A 27,066-nucleotide genomic window follows, 5' to 3' on the forward strand; every position below is an offset into this window, starting at 1 on the left:
AATTAAAATATTTGGAGAGAAGGATGCAAGAGACATTCCCAAGATGTGTCCACCAGGCAGTTTCAATCTCATTAATTCCAAAGGGTCCATTCTCCCCTGTACCTAAATCCCTGCCCCTACATTGGGCATTTAGCGAGAGTGCCCTGTGATGTAGCATTGGCCTGCAGGCCTTATTCCAGCTGCAGAAAAATGTAGGCCTGTCCCCATCTCCCTGTTTCAAGCATTCCTGGGCCTCGGCTCAGATCGGGTCAGATTTTCCGTTTGGCTGTAGAAGTCCCAGTCGAGCTACGGCTGGTAGAACCTTGCATGGAGTTCCCTCCATGGCATCCTAGGGACCTGAGAAACAATCTTCCAAAGGGCCTGATTTTTCCCCACTGCCTCAATCCCTATCTCAAAACGAGTATGTGCAATAAGAACAGTGAATTGCCATTTTCAGGGCAATTCTGAGGGAATTACTCTGACCCATAGAAACTGAGCCCACACACACACTTTTGAAGCCTCAACAGGAGTCAACAGTACTTTCAGCACTACGCTGAAAGTTGAGGTAGTCTATTCTGATTGTCAATGGGAAAGTTGAAAAAAATGGCTATATCTTCTTCCCAATGGCTTATTATTATTTCTTGCAATTTTCAGAAGTGAGGTAGTAGCCTAGTTTGTTTTGTAAAAATCTTTTAAGGAATGGTACTATATAGATCACTCTTGCTGAAAGAAGGATGGCACCCTAAAGGGTGGCAGATAAGATTTTTAAATACTTTTGGTTAAAATTCATTGAGCTGAAAATGAACATATACAATTTAACACTGTTCTATACTCAACAGTGATAATTTCTTACTGACAAAAAACAATGCTCAGTAAATTGCAAAGTTCTAATTTTTGATAACCACCTTAAGATTTGGTTGACAATCAAGTTGGAAAGTGAATTTGCATTGCTTTTCTCTTCATCTCATAGTTTTGGCAGATTATTATACCAAAGACGTAGGGTTTGAATAGCCGTGAATATATTATTGCAAAACACCCCAAAATAATAGCGTTCACAAATAAGTACAATACAGAGGAATGATTTAGATCACTTAGATCACTGTCAGAAGAATGCAAAGTAACTGCAGAGTTAGCAAACTAGCTAACACAAAACATTTGCTTCTAATCTCACAGGTGTTCTTGGGCCATGGTACACATTTTACATGTTTATTTTCATCTCGGCCTTTGACAACCCTCAAATCTCTTCTTTAAGCAGAACTACTAGCAAACAGCGATCATGGCCAAAAGTTTTAGTTAGGTTTTTCAATTCTTAGATTATGGAACCAATCCTAGAATAGGAAAATTGCAGAAATTCAAGAATAAGGACTGATGCAATTAAGCTTTCAGTTACATTAATAATTAACCTCATGTTATGGACGATTTAGATTGCAAAGACACTCTTACCGACAAAATGCCCATAACACTGCACAACGTATCTACACAGGTATGTTGTTGGGAGAACATTCCCCAACTCCCCAGCGGCCAACTACCCAGATCATGTGGTGAAAACGCAATAGCTTTAGTTAGACCGTATTGCCTCTTCCAAATTAAAAAAAGCCCACATGGAGTTAGGGAATTTGCATGTACATAGAAAAGTTATGGGGTTTTTTCATACCAACTCCATATGCAAGCAAAAGGTACCTTTTTTTTTAAAAAAAAAAAGAAGATCCATATGGTTACATCACCATTCACCCCAGAAATATTGAAACGTTAACTTCTCTGTGCCTCGGTTACCTCATCTGTAAAATGGGGATTAAGACTGTGAGCCCCACGTGGGACAACCTGGTTATCTTGTATCTTCAAATGATTTAAATTTTTGAAAGTAATTATTATTAGCTATTATTATATTATTATTATTATTAGTTATTATTAGTTATTATTACTAATTATTTTTGAAACCGTTTTGAGAATGAGAACTACCAATGGAGTTATATTAGCTGTTGGGCTCTTAAAACGGGTACTTAAGATACAGCAAACTAAATCTGAAAAATTAAATCTAAAATGTGAGATCTATTGTAAAATATTTGTATGATATCAAGAACTTGTCTTCCAATACTACCATTCTATACCTACTTGTGTATTTCTGTGTCTATGTGTAAATATTTCTCTAGGTACATTAGAAGTTGTTTCTGTTTGAGTCATCTGTGGGTCAGTGCCAAGGGAGAGGCAGAAGCCGAATCAGGAGCAGGGGCTAAGGAGAGGGAAAGATGTGGCTCTGCCACATGTCTGCTGTGTGACCTTGGGCAAGTCATTTCCAGCGCTTAGAACAGTGCTTGGCAAATAGTAAACGCTTAACAAATACCATCATTATTATTAACTTCTCTGTGCCTCGGTTACCTCATCTGTAAAATGGGGATTAAGACTGTGAGCCCCACGTGAGACAACCTGATTATCTTGTATCTACCCCAGCACTTAGAACAGTACTTGGCACATAGTAAGCACTTAAATACCATTATTATTATTGTTATAGTAGGCGCTTAACGAATACCGTTAAAAAATTAAAAATAAAGAAGAGGAGGGAGCTGGGAAGATCAGAAGACTGGGTCAAGAACCTGGAGCCCCCAGGAGAGTGTAAAAAGGCAGTGAACTGATTCCTGGGAAAAAGAGTTCAACTGTGGATGTGGCAGGAGCATTGATATAGGCAGCATAGGAAGAGAGGCAGAAACCAAAGCAGAAAAGGGCAGTTATTTCCTAAAGAAACCCTACAATTATACACAGGTGACTTTTAAAATGGTCATTGCTTACATATTCAAATATATATTTAGATAACCAACCTAGCCATATTTAGATCAAAAACTTTTTCATTAAATGCCCATTTTAGAATGCCAAGATAACCAGCATAAAGTATGCGGACTATAATTCTATAGTACTCGCTTCCCAGTTAAATTACATAATGCGCATTTTATTCTGAAAAAGATCCTGTTGCCTAAAGTTTCTCTCAGACTGAAATAATAATAATTATATACTGATAATTATTATTATTATGGCACTTTTTAAGCATGCACTATGTGCCAAGTACTGTTCTAAGTGCTGGGGTAGATACAAGATAATCAGGTTGTCCCACGTGGGGCTCACAGTCTTAATTCCCATTTTACAGATGAGAAAACTAGGCCCAGAGAAGTGACATGACTAGCCCAAGGTCACACAGCAGACATATGACAGAAGACTATGACAATTAGCTAAGCCATTCTCCAAACTGTATAATCTAGTGAAATGATTACAAGTTCATCAGTGAATAAAATCAGATGTAACAGGCTGAAATATTTCATATATTCGCCTAAAAATGTGTACATGCCATGAACACTGGCATCAGTAAATGGACACCTTAGCAAACCTGCTTCATTTGTTCTTTCCCTCCTGTGTTCATCTTTAGGAGCCTGAAAAAATGATTCCCAGGTGATCTTACAATGACTTTCGAAAGTGCGGTTTTGTTTTTGCTTTTACTTGCACCAGGACAGAAGAGCTAGAACTAAAACTGTAGTCAAGATATCTACAGCTTGTACAAAGTCTGTGCCTTGCAAGCATAACCTAATCAGACCAGTGATACTGTGCTTGGGAAGTGATAGTCTAATAGTTCCTTTGGACTACACAAAAGGTAATTAGCATGAATCACACTGGCTGAGCCTTTAAATAAACCAAATTGGACTGGCACAAAGCCAGAACCATTTGGGTTGTATTACACTAATGCCCTCCCACAGTCGGCACCACAGCTCCTTGTTTCAGACTTCAGGGGCTATAAACAGAAATCAATGATATTTATTGAGCATTTACTGTAGACTAAGCATTTGGAAAAGTACAAAGACTAAGTTCCTTGAGGGTGGGGATGGTGTCTACCATCTCTGTTGTACTTTAGTCTCCCAAGCACTTACTACAGTGCTCAGTCAATACCATTGAATGATTGAAATACAATAGATTTGAAAGACAGAAGTGAGTCTGAGCTTCAAAAATACAGAGTGGCCCCATGTGTTAAAGGAAAGCCCAGGAGAGACTGGTAAATACATGCCACTGTTCCTCGGAAGCGAGGCTCAGACAACTTCCAATCCACCTCGGCCCCACTTGGGATAGATGCTTCACTCTGCCTTATTTTGTTCTAATGCGGATATCGAACAGTATTTTCTCCGACAGCCTTTTAAACTTCTATAGAGTGGTTAGATTTTTAACTTTCTTCATCTATAAATTTCAGATTTATTGTTTGTGGCTCTTTCCAAACATCAGCACTCTACTAAATGCATTTTGCTTGAGAAGGCTAGCAAATGTTTCGCATTTTAGTTCATGATACCAACTTTCAATTACTTCAAATTAATAGCAGCCTCCTGGAAAAAAACACTGTAAAATGGGTTTGTCAGGCTCCAATCTCTTATCTTCTCTCTTCTCCAAAACACACACAGTTATGCAGAAGAGAGAAATGAGTACCTGTAACACAGAATTAAAATTAGTGTTTTATGACGAACATGCATAATCTTAATTTGATACCTGGGATTGTTTCACTAGTTTCTTGAAATTCAGTTTATTCCTTCTTCCTCCAAAAACAGCTTAATCTTGGAAGAGAGGAACGTGTGTGTATATATGTTTATGTGTGTGTGTGTGTATGTATGTGTGATGTGTGTGTGTGAGAGAGAAAACACATTGGCAGATGTTTTTGGTGTGTGTGCTTGTCAGAAATGCAGGAGAAGGGGGGAAAAAAGACATCCTTTCCAGATGTGCAGCTACAACCTAACTAAAGAAGGAATCTAACTCCATGTCCAAATATTATTTACTCATTTGCGTATCATTCAGATTTAACATATATAGATAGATATTTGGTTGATAAGAAAAACGAACCAATCCCCCCCCCAAGTAAAAAAAATATATATATCAGCAGGAAACAGGCTTTCTTACTGGGAATAAATCATGGTTGAGCTAGACCCTCATTTTTAAGCTGTTCAGTAGATGAATTCTGGACTCAGTGAGCTATGGAGTTCAATATCTCCAGGCAGAAATGAGAAGTAGAAATGTCAGTGATGAGGGGAAATGATGGATGATTATTGATAGGTAACTGTGAAAAAGTAAAATTGTTTTGAAAATGTTTGAGCCATTTAAGACCAATCGAGTTCATTTAAGAAAATCATTTCAAGCAACTAGTTCTGATATGACCAGATTCTCTATTCAGCATGAATAGAGATTGGCCTATGAGCATATCCCTGCAATTCAGCACATATGCCACAAACTTAAAAAAAAAAGAGAGAAAAATAAACCCTCTCGTTTTTAGGATCTAAAAATCCTAAAAGCAAATTAACTCAATTTGAAAATTGCCAAAAAATAGTTTTCACACACTCCACCGTACCTTAGTGTTACAATTCAAAAAGCACGATAATAATGTCGGGTGTCTCGACCCTATGTATTAATGGCCCGCTTCGTGTTAAAACCCACTGCAAGCCCACGAGAAATGGTTTTCTGAAATTTGAACTGCTTTGCTCTGTGAGTATGGACCTCTAAATTCATGTTTAATGCGTGTTTATTTTGAGAGTTATCCTAGGAAAAGCCTCTCTTTTGGTTCAAGAACAGGATTGCACAACAGGTTCGTTTATGAGAATTCATTCTATAAGTTTAATAAACCGCAATGAAGCTACTTCAGCAGTGGATCCAAACTTGAAGGAACAGCTTAGGATCAATGCTTAGAAATGTAATTTTTTTAGAAATTATTTTAAATAGCATAAGAAGTTAAAAACAGACACCAGATCTGAGGGTACCATAAGGTTCCAGAACAAGAATTTCCAGTCCTTAGTCAGACTGCAGTAAATCTTTCCAGTATAACGTGAGGTATTTTACAAACTTTACACAAGATATATAGCTTTCGGGATTTAACAAACTCAGAGAGCGAAGTAATTCACACTGAAAGTTGTACCTTTACTGTGTCCAACTGTTTCCCCATTAACAAGTTCCCCAACAAGTGAATCCGATTTTCAGCCAAGTTTCAAGGCACCAAAGTCACTTCTCTCGATTTCATGTAAATGCAAAATTCAGTTCTCTAGTAGTAGTAATAGTGGTTTTGTCTTTCCAATTCTAGTGCCATTTCTACCATGCTATAAAAACAAATCATATGAAATTTCCAATTCACGAGAAAGGGAGCCTGCTCTAATTCTTGAAGACAAGTCCAGTCTTACAGAGAGGTATGAAGTATTAAATAACCGAGTCAGACTCTCTCTTGATGACTTCTGAGAAGCTGGGAAGCAAAGTACTCTGGTGGTCCAGCATCTTCTCCGTTTTCTTCGCATTGGAGGCTTTCTTCTTTTCATGGATCCACGGAACAAAGAAGAGCACAATTCCTCCAATGAGGGGAGGAACTCCAGCGAGGTAGAATGCGACATCATAGGAGCCTGTTCTTTCGCGCAGAAACCCTAAGGTGAGGAGCAGAGTGGGGCGATCACCAGGAGGTTACAAAAGCAGTTTTTATAAGATGGCCCAAACCTCACTGGTAAAGTGAGAGCCTTAAGCCCTTCCTGGTGAGCACTGTTTCCCCCTAACACAGCCTGTCAAGGCAGGCGCTCAGATCTAACTGGTGTCTTGCTTAGCTAGAAGCATGAAAAATGGAACTATAAAGTACACTTTGAGGTAGATCCTACATTTTTCTTTCCCCCATCAAAGGTCTGTTCCTTTGGTTTTTGAAAACTTAGCTGAAGGCTCTAAACAAGGGAATCACTAATGTGCATGCACAAATGGGGACTTCTGTCTAAAAGTATCTCTGGAAACCTGTTAATAGTATGTGAAGCCAAATTTTCCAATCCAGAATCCTTTGCAAAAGACACAGCGTTCAGTGCATTAGTTTCTCTTTTAGAGGCTTGCTAGATGGGAAAGAAAATATTTTCTGAAATCTTTTAACACGGAAATGAAACTTATTGGCTGATTAGGCAAAATGAACGCCATTCAATAATTTCTGCACTCCCGATTTTTAGTCCTGTATATATTTACCCAAGACAACAGCCAGGAACAAGACAATCTAAGCTCTATTTTTAGGCAAGCAAAATTCTGATTTACAGGAGTACTGTAAGAATAATCCATTTTAAAGGAAAAAAGAATTGAGGGGAAAAGCACCCTGGATGTGTAGAGACTCCTGAATTCATCTTGTTACCTGCAACTGGAGGCCCCACGGTCATGGGTATGGACATAAATCCCAGCAGAAATCCTATGGCCTGGGAGACGTCCTGCGCACCAACTAACTCAAAGGCAATGGGAGCCATGATTGAAATGAAGCAGCCGTCAAAGAGACCCATGAAAAGGCAGACACCGATGAGAGCCTCAAATGCTTGGCAGAGTGGGATCATCATGGACATCAGACCGATGAAGAAGAACGAGATCACCTGGGAATAAGAAACAGGAATTTCGGTAGCACTTTCAATGAGCACAATATTTAAAATGCCCAGAGGGCAATTTCAGTTAGCTCAGTTTTTAGGGAGTCTCAATACTGGGACTCAATACAGTACCCAATTTTACAACATCACAGATTACCTCCTTATCCACCATTATTCTTTTCTTTTTGAGCTTTCCTTATTTTTACTAGTTTAAAGATTACATAACCACTCTTCATACCTGAGACCCAATGGCACAGTTCTAAGTAATCTCCATTGTGGCTGAGGATACTGAGGGTACTTACTGTCACTAGACCACTCTGCATGCCGTCCTCTACCCCTCACACACAACCCAGTGTCTTAAATCTGATCAAGTAAATCCAAATAAATAAATGTCCTGTCTGCTGACAGTTCTACTCTATTGGTACACAGAGGCAAATCTGTTTCGTGATGTTTTTTCAAGTTTGTTTCTCCTGGACTTCATATAATAATAATAGCATTTATTAAGCGCTTACTATGTGCAGAGCACTGTTCTAAGTGCTGGGGAGGTTACAAGGTGATCACGTGGGGCTCACAGTCCTCATCCCCATTTCACAGATGAGGGAACTGAGGCCCAGAGAAGTGAAGTGACTTGCCCAAAGTCACACAGCTGACAATTGGCAGAGCTGGGATTCAAACCCATGACCTCTGACTCCAAAGCCCGGGCTCTTTCCCCTGAGCCAAGCTGCTTCTGTTATTCATTTATTCATTCAACTGTATTTATTAAACGCTTACTGTGAGCAGAGCACTGTCAGACTTCTGAGTCACACTGGAACATACAGCATGATGGTAAAAATGAAAACACTTGCCTATTTTCAACCCTGCTGAGACCAATCATGGGACCTCAGGAGATTCCCCTTACATTTTGTTGACCATTTCCTTCATTTTTAAAAACAATTATTCTCCCACCGCCACTTAGACCGTGACCTAAATTATGTGCTGCTTTGCAAACTTTGGAAGAAAGGCTATACAAAAGAAAAAAGAATCCATCACTTAAAAAACAATGTATGCACAGGGTCAAGGAGATAAGATTTGAGGAATGTATAATGGTTTGGAAATAGATGAGAGTATATTTTTTTTCCTCTCAAAACCATTAGTGGTTTTGAAAGAAAGTGCTCCAGTTGGAATGACAGAAATATTACAGTCTAAAAAAAACCTTGAGTTATTTCTGTTCATTCTGCCAGTTATTTATTATTACTGCCTTTCTAATTTTCATCAGAGAAAATGAAGCATTCTTTTGGAGAGACCTCAGCCTGAGACTTGCCCAGGGGCCTGACTATAGTTTGGGGAGAAAATCATTTGCAGCTGTCTTATGTTGCTAAGAGCAAAGACTTATCCTGGAGAAGGAAATACACTGGAGGAATGGCCTCCAGTTAAATTCCAAAGTTGCCTGGATACATTTTTTTATCGAAAACAGCTCCAATATTTTTATATCCACTAAAGGACTGCACTAGTGAGCCTCTGGGAAGGCATTAATAGAGGAATTTCTGGATGGAGGGAAAAAAAAACTCATGGAAGGGAGAATTCTGCCATGCTGAGAAGCCATATTAGCTACCAAAGAGGGAATCCTTTGTATTTCTAGTGCTCCCTTTGGCATCAGAACTCAAACCACTTCCATGTTATATTATTTTTACTCTCATAATAACCCAGAGTCATGGCAATTATTATCCACACTGCACTGGTGGGGAAACTGAGCCACTGAGAGGGTAGGTGGGCCAAAGCCCCAAGGCCTGTTATGAAGAGAATTAAGCTGTGAGCCAAAAGAACTGGATTCTGGGACTAACTCTGCTATGAGCAGTCCAGAACAACCATGACGTGAATGACTGAAAAAAATGCATAATGCCAATTCAGGAAGACTGCCAATTATCCCACATAGCTCCTCTTCAAAGTAAACATATATGTTTATTACCCCTTAGCCATATTTTCAGTATCTCATGAGTGAGTCAGTGGCAAAACCCAAATGAGAATTGGGGTGGGGACGGGGGGAAGGAAAAGGGTCTCAGTTCAACTGGTAATCCTGAGATCACGATGCATCATTAAACTGGATGAAGCAAAATATAGACATACGGCACCTGATGAGAAACGTCCCTTCATAATCTACTAATTTAAAAAAGGATGGAAAGGAAAAAGGAGGAAATCATTTTGAATGTTTCCAGCTACTTTGGGGTCCTAATTATATTCTCCCTGGCCTAGGAAATTCATTAATCACTTCCTAATCATCATCATCAATGACATTTACCAAGCACTTACTGCATGCAGAGCACTGAACTAAGGGCTTGAAAGAGTACAGTACAGAGTTGGTAGACACATTCCCTTCCCACAGTGAGCTTATAGTCTGTAAGGGCTTTTTTTTTTTTAAATCTAAATTTAAATTTGACTGTGATGTATGATTATTTTCATTAGTGTTTCCTGTGCATGCACAGGCTCAGAAACTGAGAGCAACAACAAGAATAATATGTGCCAAGCACTACGCTAAGTGCTGGCATAGATACAGGATAATCTGATTGGACACTGTCCATCCCTCTTGGGACTCACAGTCTAAGGGGGAGGGAGAACAGGTATTTAAGGTCCATTTTACAGATGAGGAAACTGAAGCCCAGTGAAGCTAAATGCCTTGCCCAAGGCCACACAGCAAGCAAATGGTGGATCTGGGATTAGAATCCAGGTTGCTTGACTCCCATTCCTCAGCTCTATCCCCTAGTCCAGTCTTCTTCTCCACACTGATGTCCACATTTATAAAATTAGATAATGAATGTCTTGAAGATCATTACATTAGAGCGATGTCAGATGAAAAATGGAAAACAATTGAAAAGCTGAATAATTTTGTTAAACAGTCTCCAATCACTTTGCTCATATACTCCCCACAATTTTCAAAGCTCTAAGGGGAAAAAAAATGTTTTTACTGAGTGCAGGGCCTATGTTTTTTTAAAAAATTGAGGGCTTAAAATAATCAACTTTACCCCCAAGAGCAACTAGGGAATCTAGTGCACAGTAAGTGGTGGAACTGAGTTTAACACAACCAGAACCCCTGAGGACTGTACACAGAATGGTAAATTTCTAAAAGGAATTTGACGTTTTTCTGGGAGGGGAAGAGAAATGGTACCTAGAAACACAAAAGGTAAAACCAACAAAAGACCTGATTGGGTGTGGCTTACAAAGGTGGCCTTTTGTCAAATACTGCAATATCAAGTACACATTTCAAGCATTCAGAAGTGCTTCGATCTCTTCGGAAGGAGTATTTTCGAAGAATACCCAGGAAGAAGGGATCAGGGAAGAAGGACCTATAAACTTGAAAAGCCCCAGGCCTGAAAGTAATTATGAAGGTACTAAAAGGATGCAAGGTTCAGTTCAGGCAGAATGTAACAAAAAGACGTCATTGAGAAGTGCATTATTAAAATGTGGAAGGGCTTAGAGAAGGAGTAGAAAGGGAGGGGGGAGAGGGAATGAATGGAAGGTGAAGGGATGGAGTAATTAAAAGACACAGTGTTCCCAAATGTCCATGAGAGGTCTGCCTTGTTACTTGAGGATTAAACATGCTTCCAACACTTTAGTTCCTTCACTTCGGCAGTGGTGAATGCCAGCAAAACATTACACAAGGATTCATATGTCAACATTTGAAAAAACCCCAAACACCAGGCTCTCCTTTGAGGTAGATCTCAAAAATGTTGATCCGGAATTCAGCTGGAGTGAGTCCCTTTTAAGGTGAACATCAGTCCCACACTGAGGAGAGCTTGCCACGCAGTCTCGATTCAAGACAGCCATGAGTTTTGCAAGGTATTGCAAACTGACCAGGGCCTCTAGGCAGCAATGGGGGGAGTTTCTAGAGAAGGAAGTACCCCCCCCCACCTTTAAAAACAAAACAAAACAAACCTCTGGATTTTCTGATTTCCCTTAAAAATAGGTGGGGGCTCTTTCAATTTCTTATGGTTTTGACCCAAAACTGATTTTGTGCTGGAGGAGCTGATATATTATTGGGGCAGCTTTGTTTCTGGGAAATACTTTCCATTTTCCCAACTGATTTATATGAAGAAAAATATCCAGGGCGCCAATAAATAGTGGTTGATGAGGTTATGTGGTTGGAAGAACAGAAACCTAGGAGGGAAAAGCCACTGTGACCATTTTCCCTTGGTTCCCTCCCCGCTCCCCCCTAAAACATTACCTGTAAATAAACTTTCTTGACACCAGGAACATAATCTACGATTCTACCAAAGATTAATCTTCCAACTCCTGAAGTGATGCCAATGCACATGAGAAGCACCTCTTTATTGGTTTCTGCCACAAACTTCTCTTTTACGTAATTCATCTGTCAAAATCCAAATAGAAAAAGAATTCACGTTAGTACATGAATGGATGCTCTATAACTGTGTTTGGACTTCATATATGCACCTTCACCCAGGTCAAAACCCAATGGTTATTTTCTTGAGTCTCTTTTTTTTTTTTTTTAAAGGTATGTATTTCCATTTGGATGCCACAATGTGAGGTTACCTATAGACTTACTTGAGAGCTCTTTTTGTAATTCCATCCCCAAAATTCCCTCTAAATAGAGCTCTCTGGGTATTATGAGTACTCTTGTAAGACTGTCAACTTGAACTTCATAGAGAGATGAAGTATTTGGCTCAAAGTACTCTCAATTTTCTACTTCGTCTATCCCTTTGTCCCCTCCCCAACTATCACAGGATAAAGCTCGGTAATTATTTTGAATGTGTAATGGGGGTGAAACCCCAAAATGCTAGCTACCCCACCAAGCAAGTGGTTCTTTGTCCTTGGTCCATGCAACAGAATCTTGCATGGACTGGACTAATGTCAGTGGGTCCTGAATCTCAGACGGAGAGAGGCAGGAGGGCGGGCAGGATGGGTCTGGTGCAAAGACAGGCATGATCGGGGTTTGAATGATCCTCTGGGCACCTCTTCAGCACCCTCAGGCTTTAATTCTGTTGGGAGAGAGGGTGCCCTACCATTCCCAGATGGCATTTTTCCTCCCACATTCAATTGCACCATTACCCCTCTTCCCCTCATCAGAAAGTGAGGCCAGGCCATATCTTAACCTGTGCTCCCTTGTAGGGCAGACCAGAAATTTTCAGAACATGCAGGGCTCAGATGGATAACATTTGTGCAGTTGGGCAACAAGTGGGTCCTGCCATGAACTATTTTGCCCAGTTGAATGTGGAATTCTACATAATCCGGTATTCGGTTTGGAGGATTTGCTTTTATGTTTATCACTTTCACCAATTCCAAGTGAAAGGTTTTTGCAAAGCCAAATGTTAAAACTGTAAGGTTTTTCTAACTTCCTGACCATTCACAGAGAAATGTGGGTTTTCACTTTAGTTTTGAAGACCAACACTGAAAGTCCATGGTATCCCCTTCTCCATCCCCCCGCCTTACCTCCTTCCCTTCCCCACAACACCTGTATATATGTATATATGTTTGTACATATTTATTACTCTATGCATTTATTTTACTTGTACATATTTATTCTACTTATTTTATTTTGTTAATACGTTTTGTTTTGTTGTCTATCTCCCCCTTCTAGACTGTGAGCCCACTGTTGGGTAGGGACCGTCTATATGTTGCCAACTTGTACTTTCCAAGCGCTTAGTACAGTGCTCTGCACACAGTAAGCGCTCAATAAATATGATTGAATGAATGAATCCCCAGCACTATTGAGAGTGATACATATAGCATTAATCAATCAGTTAATGGTATTTGCTGAACACTTACAGCGTGCAGAACAGTGTTCTAAGCAGTTAGGAGAGTACAATAAAGTTGGTAGCTACAATCCCTGCCAACAAGGAGCTTACAATCTAATGGAGGAGACAAGAAAGTACATTACAGATAGGGATGGAACTCTGTACAAGGCTGTGTACTTAAGTACTTGGGGGGGGGGGTGTATCGATATTATTGAATATAAATATTAAAATCTGGCCTCTTTGTTCAACTGCATCATTTTATATTATCCCATTTTCTCAACCAATACCATAGTAAATATGAAATCCCTTGGTAACAAGAGGGGGCATCCAAAGGTATCCAAAGTTGGCAAAACTTCAGTTAAAATGACCCAAAGCTTTTGGAATAAATCTGACTAGAGATTGCCTGCCAGCCTTACACTGGGGTAAACTTCAAGAAGTTGTCGAAAATAAGCACACCTCCTTGTTCCACGCCCCCCACACACCCCCCACCACAAAAGAAAAAAACAAAATACATTCTAAGTCTTTCTCAATGGGATCCAGATCTGGGATCCATCTTTGAACTTTTTCACTATATCAGCAAGTAATTAGGATTTCAAAGGAAATTAATTGCGACTGCTACCAATAAATGTATGCTAGTAGTGAGTTTTAACCAGTTACAATTAAGATTCCTAATGAGGCAAAGTCTCCAGAAATACAATGTTATCTTGTGTAAGTATCAGGGAAAGATATCTCCATTCAGGGACCATGGTTACTCAAAGCCACACACTTCTGCTTGCTAATGTGGTACTTGTATAGAAAATATGGGGCAGATACTCAGAACCATGCTTGGCAAGCGTGACTTTTACTCCACTGCCATCCATTCCAACTTGCAATTCAAGAGAACCCATTTTTATTCCTTCTGCTTTCAAGGGAACTGTCTCTATATGCTGCCAATTTGTACTTCCCAAGCGCTTAGTACAGTGCTCTGCACATAGTAAGTGCTCAATAAATACGATTGATGATGACAGGGTAGGGGCCTGGGAGTCACAAGGTTTGCTGCCGTTTGTCTGCTGCATGGGGACAGGGTAGGGGTCTGGGAGTCACAAATTGCTGCCATTTGGTTTTGTTCTCTGTCTCCCCCTTTTAGACTGTGAGCCCACTGTTGGGTAGGGACTGTCTCTATATGTTGCCAATTTGTACTTCCCAATCGCTTAGTACAGTTCTCTGCACATAGTAAGCACTCAATAAATACGATTGATGATGACAGGGTAGGGGCCTGGGAGTCACAACGTCTGCTGCCGTTTGTCTGCTGCATGGGGACAGGGTAGGGGTCTGGGAGTCACAAGGCTTGCTGCCATTTGGTTTTGTTCTCTGTCTCCCCCTTTTAGACTGTGAGCCCACTGTTGGGTAGGGACTGTCTCTATATGTGGCCAATTTGTACTTCCCAAGCGCTTAGTACAGTGCTCTGCACATAGTAAGTGCTCAGTAAATACGATTGATGATGACAGGGTAGGGGCCTGGGAGTCACAAGGTTTGCTGCCATTTGTCTGCTGCAAGGGGGCAGGGTAGGGGCCTGGGAGTCACAAGGTTTGCTGCCATTTGGTTTTGTTCTCTGTCTCCCCCTTTTAGACTGTGAGCCCACTGTTGGGTAGGGACTGTCTCTATATGTTGCCAATTTGTACTTCCCAAGCGCTTAGTACAGTGCTCTGCACATAGTAAGCGCTCAATAAATACGATTGATGATGACAGGATAGGGGCCTGGGAGTCACAAGGTTTGCTGCCATTTGTCTGCTGCATGGGGACAGGGTAGGGGCCTGGGAGTCACAAGGCTTGCTGCCATTTGGTTTTGTTCTCTGTCTCCCCCTTTTAGACTGTGAGCCCACTGTCAGGTAGGGACTGTCTCTATATGTTGCCAATTTGTACTTCCCAAGCGCTTAGTACAGTGCTCTGCACATAGTAAGCGCTCAATAAATACGATTGATGATGACAGGGTAGGGGCCTGGGAGTCATCAAGGTTTGCTGCCATTTGTCTGCTGCATGGGGACAGGGTAGGGGCCTGGGAGTCACAAGGCTTGCTGCCATTTGGTTTTGTTCTCTGTCTCCCCCTTTTAGACTGTGAGCCCACTGTCGGGTAGGGACTGTCTCTATATGTTGCCAATTTGTACTTCCCAAGCGCTTAGTACAGTGCTCTGCACATAGTAAGCGCTCAAATACGATTGATGATGACAGGGTAGGGGCCTGGGAGTCACAAGGTTTGCTGCCATTTGTCTGCTGCATGGGGACAGGGTAGGGGCCTGGGAGTCACAAGGCTTGCTGCCATTTGGTTTTGTTCTCTGTCTCCCCCTTTTAGACTGTGAGCCCACTGTTGGGTAGGGACTGTCTCTATATGTTGCCAATTTGTACTTCCCAAGCGCTTAGTACAGTGCTCTGCACATAGTAAGCGCTCAAATACGATTCATGATGACAGGGTAGGGGCCTGGGAGTCACAAGGTTTGCTGCCATTTGTCTGCTGCATGGGGACAGGGTAGGGGCCTGGGAGTCACAAGGTTTGCTGCCATTTGGGTTTGTTCTCTGTCTCCCCCTTTTAGACTGTGAGCCCACTGTTGGGTAGGGACTGTCTCTATATGTTGCCAATTTGTACTTCCCAAGCGCTTAGTACAGTGCTCTGCACATAGTAAGCGCTCAAATACGATTCATGATGACAGGGTAGGGGCCTGCGAGTCGCAAGGTTTGCTGCCATTTGTCTGCTGCATGGGGACAGGGTAGGGGCCTGGGAGTCACAAGGTTTGCTGCCATTTGGGTTTGTTCTCTGTCTCCCCCTTTTAGACTGTGAGCCCACTGTTGGGTAGGGACTGTCTCTATATGTGGCCAATTTGTACTTCCCAAGCGCTTAGTACAGTGTTCTGCACATAGTAAGCGCTCAGTAAATACGATTGATGATGACAGGGTAGGGGCCTGGGAGTCACAAGGTTTGGTGCCATTTGGTTTTGTTCTCTGTCTCCCCCTTTTAGACTGTGAGCCCACTGTTGGGTAGGGACTGTCTCTATATGTTGCCAATTTGTACTTCCCAAGCGCTTAGTACAGTGCTCTGCACATAGTAAGTGCTCAAATACGACTGATGATGACAGGGTAGGGGCCTGGGAGTCACAAGGTTTGCTGCCATTTGTCTGCTGCATGGGGACAGGGTAGGGGCCTGGGAGTCACAAGGTTTGCTGCCATTTGGTTTTGTTCTCTGTCTCCCCCTTTTAGACTGTGAGCCCACTGTTGGGTAGGGACTGTCTCTATATGTTGCCAATTTGTACTTCCCAAGCACTTAGTACAGTGCTCTGCACATAGTAAGCGCTCAATAAATACGATTGATGATGACAGGGTAGGGGCCTGGGAGTCACAAGGTTTGCTGCCATTTGTCTGCTGCATGGGGACAGGGTAGGGGCCTGGGAGTCACAAGGCTTGCTGCCATTTGGTTTTGTTCTCTGTCTCCCCCTTTTAGACTGTGAGCCCACTGTTGGGTAGGGACTGTCTCTATATGTTGCCAATTTGTACTTCCCAAGCGCTTAGTACAGTGCTCTGCACATAGTAAGCACTCAATAAATACGATTGATGATGACAGGGTAGGGGCCTGCGAGTCGCAAGGTTTGCTGCCATTTGTCTGCTGCATGGGGACAGGGTAGGGGCCTGGGAGTCACAAGGTTTGCTGCCATTTGGTTTTGTTCTCTGTCTCCCCCTTTTAGACTGTGAGCCCACTGTTGGGTAGGGCCTGTCTCTATATGTTGCAAATTTGTACTTGCCCAGCGCTTAGTACAGTGCTCTGCACATAGTAAGCGCTCAAATACGATTGATGATGACAGGATAGGGGCCTGGGAGTCACAAGGTTTGCTGCCATTTGTCTGCTGCATGGGGACAGGGTAGGGGCCTGGGAGTCACAAGGTTTGCTGCCATTTGGGTTTGTTCTCTGTCTCCCCCTTTTAGACTGTGAGCCCACTGTTGGGTAGGGACTGTCTCTATATGTTGCCAATTTGTACTTCCCAAGCGCTTAGTACAGTGCTCTGCACATAGTAAGCGCTCAATAAATACGATTGATGATGATGATGATGAAGGGAACAGATTAAATGTTCACCTGCTTCTTTGAAATGATTAAACGGGTGTACAAATACAAGTGAGTAAAGTCGACTGAAACATGTCACACAGCTATGTGTTAGTGAATCAAATATGGAGAGGCAAAAGTTATTTTTGGAGGAAGGGCAAGAGGAAGGACAGGTGATGTGGATGATGGAGTCTTCCATCGAACCAAAATGAGCCCAGGTCCCATAAATGACTTCAGGACAGAGAATGCTGTTGAGAAGGAATTGATTTTAAGGATGGTGGTTTGCATGGCACAGACCTGCCAGTCATTTCTCCTGCTGGGGCCAGGGACCGACGAGTGAATAGGTTCTCAGTGCATGCACAAGTCTTCTAACCAGAAATCATTTGTGGCCTCCGTAACCATATAATAATGCCAATGCTCTGCCAGTCTCATAAATCAGAAGGCGGCTCTCTTGGAGCCTCTGCGGTCTTATACTGACTAGCATATTTTGAGAGAGGTACCATTTTGGATCACTTATAGGGGCTGGACATAGATACCCGACAATGGACCAATTACAAATTAATGGCTAACCGACACCATAGCACCACAATTATTAATGGGGTAACCAGGAAGTGTAAGTAGAGGAAGATGTGTGATAAAAGCACGTAAAGAAAGGTCTCGGAGGAGCTGAGCTGGTATCCTGAAGGCAGGGGGACAATAAGAACTCAGGTAGGCTCCAACATGAAAGAAAGGCTGAATAATAATAATAAATAATAATAATAATAAACGCTTACCATGTGCCAAGCACTGTGTTAACCACTGGAGTAGATACAGGATAATCAAATCAGACACAGTCCCTGTCACACTCTAAGGGGTCAACTTGATGGCACTGAAAATTTTAGGACGACTATTAAATTATGATAAATATTTCAAACCCAGCAGTGATTTTTAAATTATTACCATTGTTAATAATAATAACAATAATAATAGTATTTGTTAAGCACTTACTATGATATGAGTCGAGCACTGTTTTTAAGTGCTGGGGCAGACCAAGCTAATCAGGGCAGACAAGTCCTGTCCCACATGGGGCTCACAGTCTAAATAGGAAGGAAAACAGGTACTGAACCCCAATTTTACAGCTAAGGAAACTGAGACATATGAATGGGCAAACAAGAGCAAACTCCTGCTCTGATCTCAGCAACCCCTTATACGGAAAGCCCTGATAAATAAAATCAGAAAAACAATCTAACTGTATTCAGCAAGCCACAATACGAAGACTGTCACCAGATGAACTCATTAATGTACGTTTTACAGAAACTAAGACGGTTAAGAAAACATCATTGGCAGCTGAGGATCCAAAGAGCTTGTTTCACCACAAAACAATTAAATTATATCTCCTACATTTCCTATACTCTCCTAAGTACTTAGCAGTGTTCTGCAAAGAGTCAATGCTAAATAAATATAATCCCAGCTCTGCCACTTTTCTGCTGGGTGACCTTGAGCAAGTCACTTAACTCCTCTGGGCCTCGGTTACCTCATCTGTAAAATGGGGATTAAGACTGTGAGTCCCACGTGGGACAAGAACTGTGTCCAACTTGACAAACTTGTAATTACCTGGAACATAGTAAGTGCTTCACACCTCATCTGTAAAATGGAGATTAAAACTGTGAGCCCCCCGTGGGACAACCTCATTACCTTCTATCTACCCCAGTGCATAGAACAGTGCTCGGCACATGGTAAGTGCTTAACAAATACCATTATTCTGAACTGTACTTTCCAAGCGCTGAATTGTACTTCCCAAGCGCTTACTACAGTGCTCTGCATACAGTAAGCGCTCAATATTCATTCATTCATTCAATCATATTTAGTCATTCATTCATTCAATCATATTTATTGAGCACTTACTGTGTGCAGAGCACTGTACTAAGCGCTTGGGAAGTACAAGTTGGCAACATATAGAGACGGTTCCTACCCAACAACGGGCTCACAGTCTAGAAGAGGGAGACAGACAATAAAACTAAACAATTTGACAGGTGTCAATACCATGAGAATATATAGAATTATAGCTATATACACATCATTAATAAACTAGAGTAATGAATATGTACAAATATACACAAGTGCTTTGGGGAGGGGAAAGGGGTAGAGCAGAGGAAAAAGGGGAGCTCAGTTGATTGAATGAATGAAATACAATCATTAAAAGTAAATACTATTGTTTATTGTCTACTTACAGTTGTAGTAGCAGTATTTATTAAGCATGTACTTGTGCAGCACATTGTACTAAGCACCAGGAAAACTATCTCGGTAAGTATTAGACCCAGTCCCTGGCTTTATAGGGATTCACAATTCTCGAATTTGGGAGGGGAAGGTGGTGATGGACATATCAAAGCAGCGTGGCTCAGTGGAAAGAGCCCTGGCTTGGGAGTCAGAGATCATGGGTTCGAATCCAGGCTCCACCACTTGTCAGCTGTGTGACTTTGGCCAAGTCACTTAACTTCTCTGTGCCTCAGTTCCCTCATCTGTAAAACGGGGATGAAGACTGTGAGCCCTCCATGGGACAACCTTGATTACCTTGTATCCCCCCCAGCACTTAGAACAGTGTTTGGCACATAGTAAGCACTTAACAAATACCATTATTATTATTATTATTATTATTATTATTATTATTATCGAGGAATGATGAAGACAGAAAAACAACATAATAAGGCAAAAGCAAAAATAAATACCACAGGATCTGTGGCTAGAGGAGCATTTTCATATTCCTCATTCCCCAAGCAGGGCGGTTCAAAGTCAAACAGCCACAACAGCTATTGCCACCACCACCCCAATCCCGGTTCTCCAAGTTTGGAAGGGATGCTGTTGCTACTTCCCCCCACCCTCCTCGCAAACTCCTGCCACACTGGGGACCACTGACAAGGGGAGTGGTGGCCACAGGATACCTTCTGGGTATCTAGCCAGATAGATTTGTCTTGTTGTGGGCCGGAAACATGTCTACTACCTCAGTTATACTGTACTCTCCCAAGCGCTTAGTACAGTGCTCTGCACACCACTCAATAAATGATTGATTGATCCCATCAGTGGAGAGAGCAGGAGAGGGCCTGATAACACAGGAAAGTAGTAGCTGAGGCGCTCGTGTAGAACGCTAAAATGACTTTTACTCCACTAAAATTACAGCAAATCACATCCAGCCAAGGGCGACCCAAAGCCAGGCACCCAGAATCCTGGTGACTTCAGCTGGGTGGGGAGAAAATTGAGAAGTGAGGGACTTTAGGGGAGAAGGGGAAATGGGCAAAGAGGAAGAGGTAAAAGAGGAAGAGAAAAGGGCATTGGGGGGCCAGAAGAAGAGCCAAACGAGAGGAGCGGTGGGAAAAGGGAACCAGTGGTCTGGTTCCTCTGCTGCTTCTGGCAGATCTTCTGCCAGAGTCAGAGGTCATGGGTTCAAGTCCCGGCTCTGCCACATGTCAGCTGTGTGACTTTGGCCAAGTCACTTCACTTCTCTGGGCCTCAGTTGTCTCATCTGTAAAATGGGGATGAAGACTGTGAGCCCCCCGTGGGACAACCTGATCACCTTGTAACCTTCCCAGCGCTTAGAACAGTGCTTGGCACACAGTAAGCGCTTAATAAATGCCATCATTATTATTATCTTATTATTATTATATATAATTATATTATTATAGCTCTCTTCCTCCCTTCAAGGCCCTACTGAGAGCTCACCTCCTCCAGGAGGCCTTCCCAGACTGAGCCCCTTCCTTCCTCTCCCCCTCGTCCCCCTCTCCATCCCCCCATCTTACCTCCTTCCCTTCCCCACAGCACCTGTATATATGTATATATGTACATATTTATTACTCTATTTGTTTATTTATTTACTTTACTTGTACATATCTATTCTATTTATTTTATTTTGTTAGTATGTTTGGTTTTGTTCTCTGTCTCCCCCTTTTAGACTGTGAGCCCACTGTTGGGTAGGGACTGTCTCTATATGTTGCCAACTTGTACTGCGCAAGTGCTTAGTACAGTGCTCTGCACACAGTAAGCGCTCAATAAATATGATTGATTGATTGATTGATTGCAGCCTCTGAGAAAGGCTAACCCAGGATGGGCCGGCACCTTCGGTCTAGCCAATCAATCAATCAATCAATCGTATTTATTGAGCGCTTACTATGTGCAGAGCACTGTACTAAGCGCTTGGGAAGTACAAATTGGCATCACATAGAGACAGTCCCTACCCAACAGTGGGCTCACAGTCTAAAAGACTTTGGATGAATGGGGCACCTCTCGGGCCTCTCCTGGGGGACAGGGCTGGCTCTGGTGGAGGGCAACCCCTGGCCAGCTCTGACACTGCAGTTGCAGAGGGCATAGGCCAGACCAGGGCACTCAGGAGTCCCAAGCTGGCATAGCTTCCAGGCCGCTGGGCCCTTTCGGCTCCCAGCCCTAGACCTCCACGATAACGGCTTGTCTGGTGACTTGGGCCCCTAATATGACTACTGCTACTACTAGCGTCGTGGATAGACCACGGACCTGGGAGCCAAAAGGGCCAGAGTTCGAATCCAGGCTCTGCCAGTTGTCTGCTGTGTGACCTTGGGCAAGTCGCTTCACTTCTCTGGGCCTCAGTTACCTCATCTGGAAAATGGCGATTGAGACTGTGAGCCCCATGTGGGACAGGGACTGTGCCCAACCCAATCTACTTGTGTCCACCCCAGCACTTAGTACAGTGCCTGAAACATAATAAGTGCTTAACAAATACCACAATTATTATTACTAGTAAGATGAGTGATATTTGTCTAACGCTTACTGTGTACACTGTACTAAGCACTGGGGTAGATACTCACCTCCTCTTCCAAACTGAGCCCCCCTTTTTCTCTGCTCCTCCTCCCCTCCCCATGGCACCGACTCCCTCTCTCTGCTCTACCCCCCTCCCCGCCCCACAGCACTTGTGTATAAATGTACATATTGATTTTATTAATGATGGGTATATATCTGTAATTCTATTAATTTATTTTGATGCTATTGATGCCTGTCTATTTGTTTTGTTTTGTTGTCTGTCTCCCCGCTTCTAGACTGTGAGCCCGTTGTTGGGTTGGGATTGTCTCTATCTGTTGCCGAATTGTACTTTCCAAGCGCTTAGTACAATGCTCTGCACACAGAAAGCCCTCAAATACGATTGAATGAATGAATGCAAGATAATCAGGCCCACATGGGGCATGTGTTTAACTAGTAGAACAGGTATTTAATCCCCATATTGTAGATGAAACTGAGGCTCTGAGAAATTAAGTGACTTGCCCAAGGTCCCACAGCAGGTAAGTGGCAGAGCCAGAATTTGAATCCAGGGGCTCTGACACCCAGGCCTGTGCTCTTTCCACTAGGCCATGCTGCTTCTCCTCTGACTTTTTGGAGGGGAGAAGGGCGTGGGGAGAAAGGGAGAGGTGTCTTCCTCCCTTGAAATCTCTCCCCATTAGGAATTTGGGAAAAAACCAAGTATGACTGTTGATGACGGATGGTAATTTTGGAGAAGGGCTGTATTTTCAACAATGCTCCGCTCACAAGAAACACAGAACTGAACTAAACCACATCAAGAAAAACCTCAAACTGCATACTAACAGAGAAAAATCCATACTCCTCAACCATTAACCTCACTCACCCCCTCCACCAGCTAACAGATAGAAGCCAAGAATATCAAATCTTATTTCAAGTTACATTCAATCACAAGAACATATTCCACAGAAGCAGATGAATCCAACAGTGTTTTCAATGTCCTTGACAAATCAGGAATTGAACTGAGATATAAATTTAGACGTTCAGAAAACGAGCTGTAATTGCATAACAGAAATCACATTCAACTGTCCATGCTGGGTAGACCTTACAGAGAGACACGTTGGCTCAACTTTTTACAGTTGTGCTGCAATCACCATTCAACTGGCAAAAAGGACTCAGAATTGATGGCATCCTGAGACATTTCTCATCCTGTTTTTGAAGTCGGGTGCCCAGGAACTGGAACACCAGAGTTCCAGTGCTAAATGGCAATTTACAGCTGGGGTAGGGACTCTTGCCCCAGTTTTTACTGCCCCCATCTCTTGGTTCAGATTTGGAATCCTTGAAAGGCGAAAGAAGAATTTGGAACTAGTTCAAGGGACCCGCTCTCCTTGTGAGAGTGATGGGGACTCTGCAGCCTAGTAGAAAGATCATGGGGTTGGAAGTCAGGAGAAGCGGCATGGCCTCGAAACAGCCTGGGAATCAGAAGGACCTGCGTTCTAATCCCCGCTCTTGCCACTCGTCTGCTGTGTGACCTTGGCCAAGTCACTTCAGTTCTCTGTGCCTCAATTACTTCATCTGTAAAATGTGGATTAAGACTGTGAGCCCCATGTGCTTAAATACCTTAAGAGAGTGACAGAGAGAGAGAGAGAGAGAGAGATCTGCCTTCCAAGTGCCAGCTCTGCTACTTGCTGTGTGACCTTGGGCAAGTCACTTGACTTCTCTGCCTCTCACTTTCCTCATCTCTAAAATAGGGATAAGATAGCTATTCACCTGGGTGGGATGAGGTCTGATTCCAATCTGATCATTTTATAGCTACCCCAAGGTTTAGTGTGATGGTTGGCATAAATCATCACTTAATACCATCATTATGAATATGATCACCTCTCCACCTATGAAAGTTTCATATAAACTGATTGCTTAGCCATTCTCATTGGACTGTAAGCTCTCTACAGTAATAATAATTATGGTATTTGTTAAGTGCTTACTATTTTCCAGGTGCTATATTAAGCACTGGGGTGGATACATGCAAATCGGATTAGACGTAGTCCCTGTACTGCATGGGGTTCACAGTCTTCATCCCCAATTTACAGGTGAGGTAACTGAGGCCCAGAGAAGTTAAGTGACTTGCCCAAGGCCACAGAGCAGACGTTGCGGAGCCGGGATTAGAACCCATGACCTTCTGACTCTCAGGCCCATACTCTATCCAATATGCCAGGCTGTAAACTCCTTGAGGGGAGGGACTGTGTCTACCAACTCTGTTATATTATACTCTCCCAAATGCTTAGTACCGTGATCTGCACACAGTAAAGCACTCAATAAATACCAGTGATTGGAGCAGATAACCAATACTGGCTTCATCAATAGCCCTTATGTACTGCAAAGTGTCAATATAGAATCTCAGCGGCATTTAGCAATCAGCATAAAAGTTACCAATTTACATTGGTTCAAACGGATTCTTAAACTAAATTTGGGAATAGCTATACAATCAATGGTACCTATTGAGAACTTACTGTGTACACAGCACTGTACTAAGTGCTTGGAAAAGTTCAATACAATAGAGTTGGTAGACACAATCCCAGCCCACAAGAAGGTCACAATCTAGTCGGGGAATTATTATATTAAGTCCCGTCGAGTCATTTGCGATTCATAGCGACTCCATGGATATACTTTCTCCAGAACGTCCTGTCCTCTGCTATGATCCGCAACCTTTCTAATGGTTCTTCCTATATCGTTGTTATGGTCTTTATCCATCTAGCTGCTAGTTGGGGAAACAGGCATTAAAATAAATTATAGATAGGGGAAATGGCAGAGTATAAGGACAGGTATATAAGTGCTTTGGGGTACAGAAGCAGATGTACATGTGATGCAGAAAGGAGGGTGAATAAGGGAAAATGAGGATTGAGTCAGGGAGGATATCTTGGAAATGTGTTTTTAGGAGGGCTCTGAAGATGGAGAGAATAATAGCCTGTCATATATACAAGGGGGAGTGGGGAAGGGAGAGTTCCAGGCCAGAATGAGGACATGGGCACGGAGTCATTGACAAGAAAGATGAGATTGAGGCACAGGCATTAGAGGAGAAAAGTGTGTGGGTTGCGTGGTAATAATAATAGTGATGGCATTTGTTAAGTGCTTACTGTGTACAAAGCAGTGGGGGGGATACAAGGTGATCACATTGTCCCACGTGGGGCTCACAGTCTTAATCCCCATTTTACAGATGAGGTAACCAAGGCTCAGAGAAGTTAAGTGACTTGTCCAAGGTCACACAGCAGACATATGGGGGGAGCCTGGATTAGAACCCATTACCTCTGACTCCCAAGCCCAGGCTCTTTCCACATAGCCATGCTGGTAGTAGACGACTAGCGAGTTAAGGTAGGAGGGGGAGAGCTGACTGAGTGCTTTAAGGAGAAACTGTTATTCATCCCTACCCTGCTGTGTTTCCAGGGATGCAATGCTGTTGGTCCCCTGGAAAGAGCACCTCTGCAGGAGTCAGAGTCCAAGCTCTCTGACAGTGGTGAAGCCTTTTAATAATAATAATGATGATGATGATAGTATTTGTTAAGCACTTACTATGTGCCAGGCACTCTTCTAAATGCCGGGGTAGATATAAGGCGATCAGGTTGGCACAGTCCCTGTCCCACATGGGGCTCACAGTCTTAATCCTCATTTTACAGATGAGGTAAGTGAGGCCCGGAGGAGTGAAGTGACTTGCCCAAGGTTACGCATCAGACAAGTGGGGGAGGCAGGATTAGAACCCATGACCTTCTGACTTCCAGGCCTGTGTTCTATCCACAATTCCATGCTGGTCCTCTGAGGGAAGAGGAGATGCTCCCCAATATGGACAGACCCAGCAGAAATCCTAAAACGCCCCCAGCTAGTGTGCTGCGCTCTCGCCCGCCTACTCATTTATTACAAGCCAGCCCGGTGGGGGAAGAAAACCACAAGCAGCAAGGACCACAGAGCGCAGGGGTTGTCGTGCAAACCACTAGCACGAAAATCAACGCCTTCCGATGGGCGTCCTGACACAGAACTGAGTTGTGTCCTTGATCTGACAGGGGACTTTACTATCACTTAATATTCAGCCAAATCCAGGGGTTATCACCCCCCTGCAAGCACTGCTCTGGTTCCCTCAGTAGCTCTTCTGTGGATATGCTCTCCTTCCTGGGTAGCTCAATCTGCTGACCAATATGGCCTTCCCTCGGGATACCTGGCAGGAACTAACTCTTTCCTTACTCTGGATCTGTCCCCGTTCCCCCACCCCACATTCCTAGCTTTTCCTCCTTGCTCTTAATTCCTCTCTGGTAAATTGCTGTGCTGCAGAAGATGTCACCAGGTGAATGGCTGGCAGCCTCTTCAAAATAATTTTCCCTCTGGAAAGGGGGTTGAACAGTGAGGAGATTCCTGTTTCCAAAATGTTCTGGGCCATTTTCCCCACTTCTCTACTTTTGGAGTTCACCTATTGGGCTGTCTCACAAAGAGTTAATGTACCTGTGATGAGAAGCAGCACGGCTCAGTGGAAAGAGCCCGGGCTTTGGAGTCAGAGATCATGGGTTCAAATCCCGGCTCCGCCAATTGCCAGCTGTGTGACTTTGGACAAGTCACTTAACTTCTTTGTGCCTCAGTTACCTCATCTGTAAAATGGGGATTAAGAATGTGAGCCCCGCGTGGGTCAACCTGATCACCTTGTAACCTCCCCAGCGCTTAGAACAGTGCTTTGCACATAGTAAGCGCTTAATAAATGTCATTATTATTATTATTATTATTATTATTATTACCTCTTTGTTAAGGGCTTGCTATTTGCAATCAATGTTTCAAAATTATAAAGTAAAATTCAAGAACTGCAGAAAGAATTGGGCTTGGAACAAATCTCTCAAAGACTAATTAGACAATATATGAAGAATCCATTCATTTAAATGGTCAAAGTCGTACATAATAATAATAATAATAAAAATAATGGTATTTGTTAAGCGCTTACTATGTGCCAAGCACTGTTCTAAGCTCTGGGATAGACACGGGGTAATCAGGTTGTCCCACCTGGGGCTCACACTTTAATCCCCATTTTACAGATGAAGTAACTAAAACACAGAGAATTTAAGTTGACTTGCCTAAGGTCACACAGCAGACGAGTGGCAGAGTCGGGATTAGAACCCATGTCCTTTGACTCAAAAGCCCATGCTCTTTCCACTAGGCCATCCTGCTCCTCTGT

At 42.8% G+C, this 27,066-nt stretch overlaps 1 protein-coding gene across 1 annotated transcript in view; it reads right to left on the minus strand.

Moving 5' to 3' along the window:
• Positions 1-6,177: 6,177 nt before the first annotated feature.
• Positions 6,178-27,066, minus strand: part of SLC16A10 (solute carrier family 16 member 10) — a 110,651-nt gene continuing 89,762 nt past the window's right edge. Inside the window, exons 4-6 of the mRNA XM_038761255.1 lie at positions 11,542-11,685; positions 7,127-7,355; positions 6,178-6,395 (exon numbers count right to left, since the gene is read on the minus strand). Of these exons, the coding sequence (XP_038617183.1) occupies positions 6,178-6,395; positions 7,127-7,355; positions 11,542-11,685 (591 nt within the window). The remainder of the gene's footprint in view (positions 6,396-7,126; positions 7,356-11,541; positions 11,686-27,066) is intronic.

The sequence above is a fragment of the Tachyglossus aculeatus genome, chromosome 19 (genome assembly GCF_015852505.1).
Source record: "Tachyglossus aculeatus isolate mTacAcu1 chromosome 19, mTacAcu1.pri, whole genome shotgun sequence".
In the NCBI taxonomy this organism is placed as follows: Eukaryota; Metazoa; Chordata; class Mammalia; order Monotremata; family Tachyglossidae; genus Tachyglossus; species Tachyglossus aculeatus.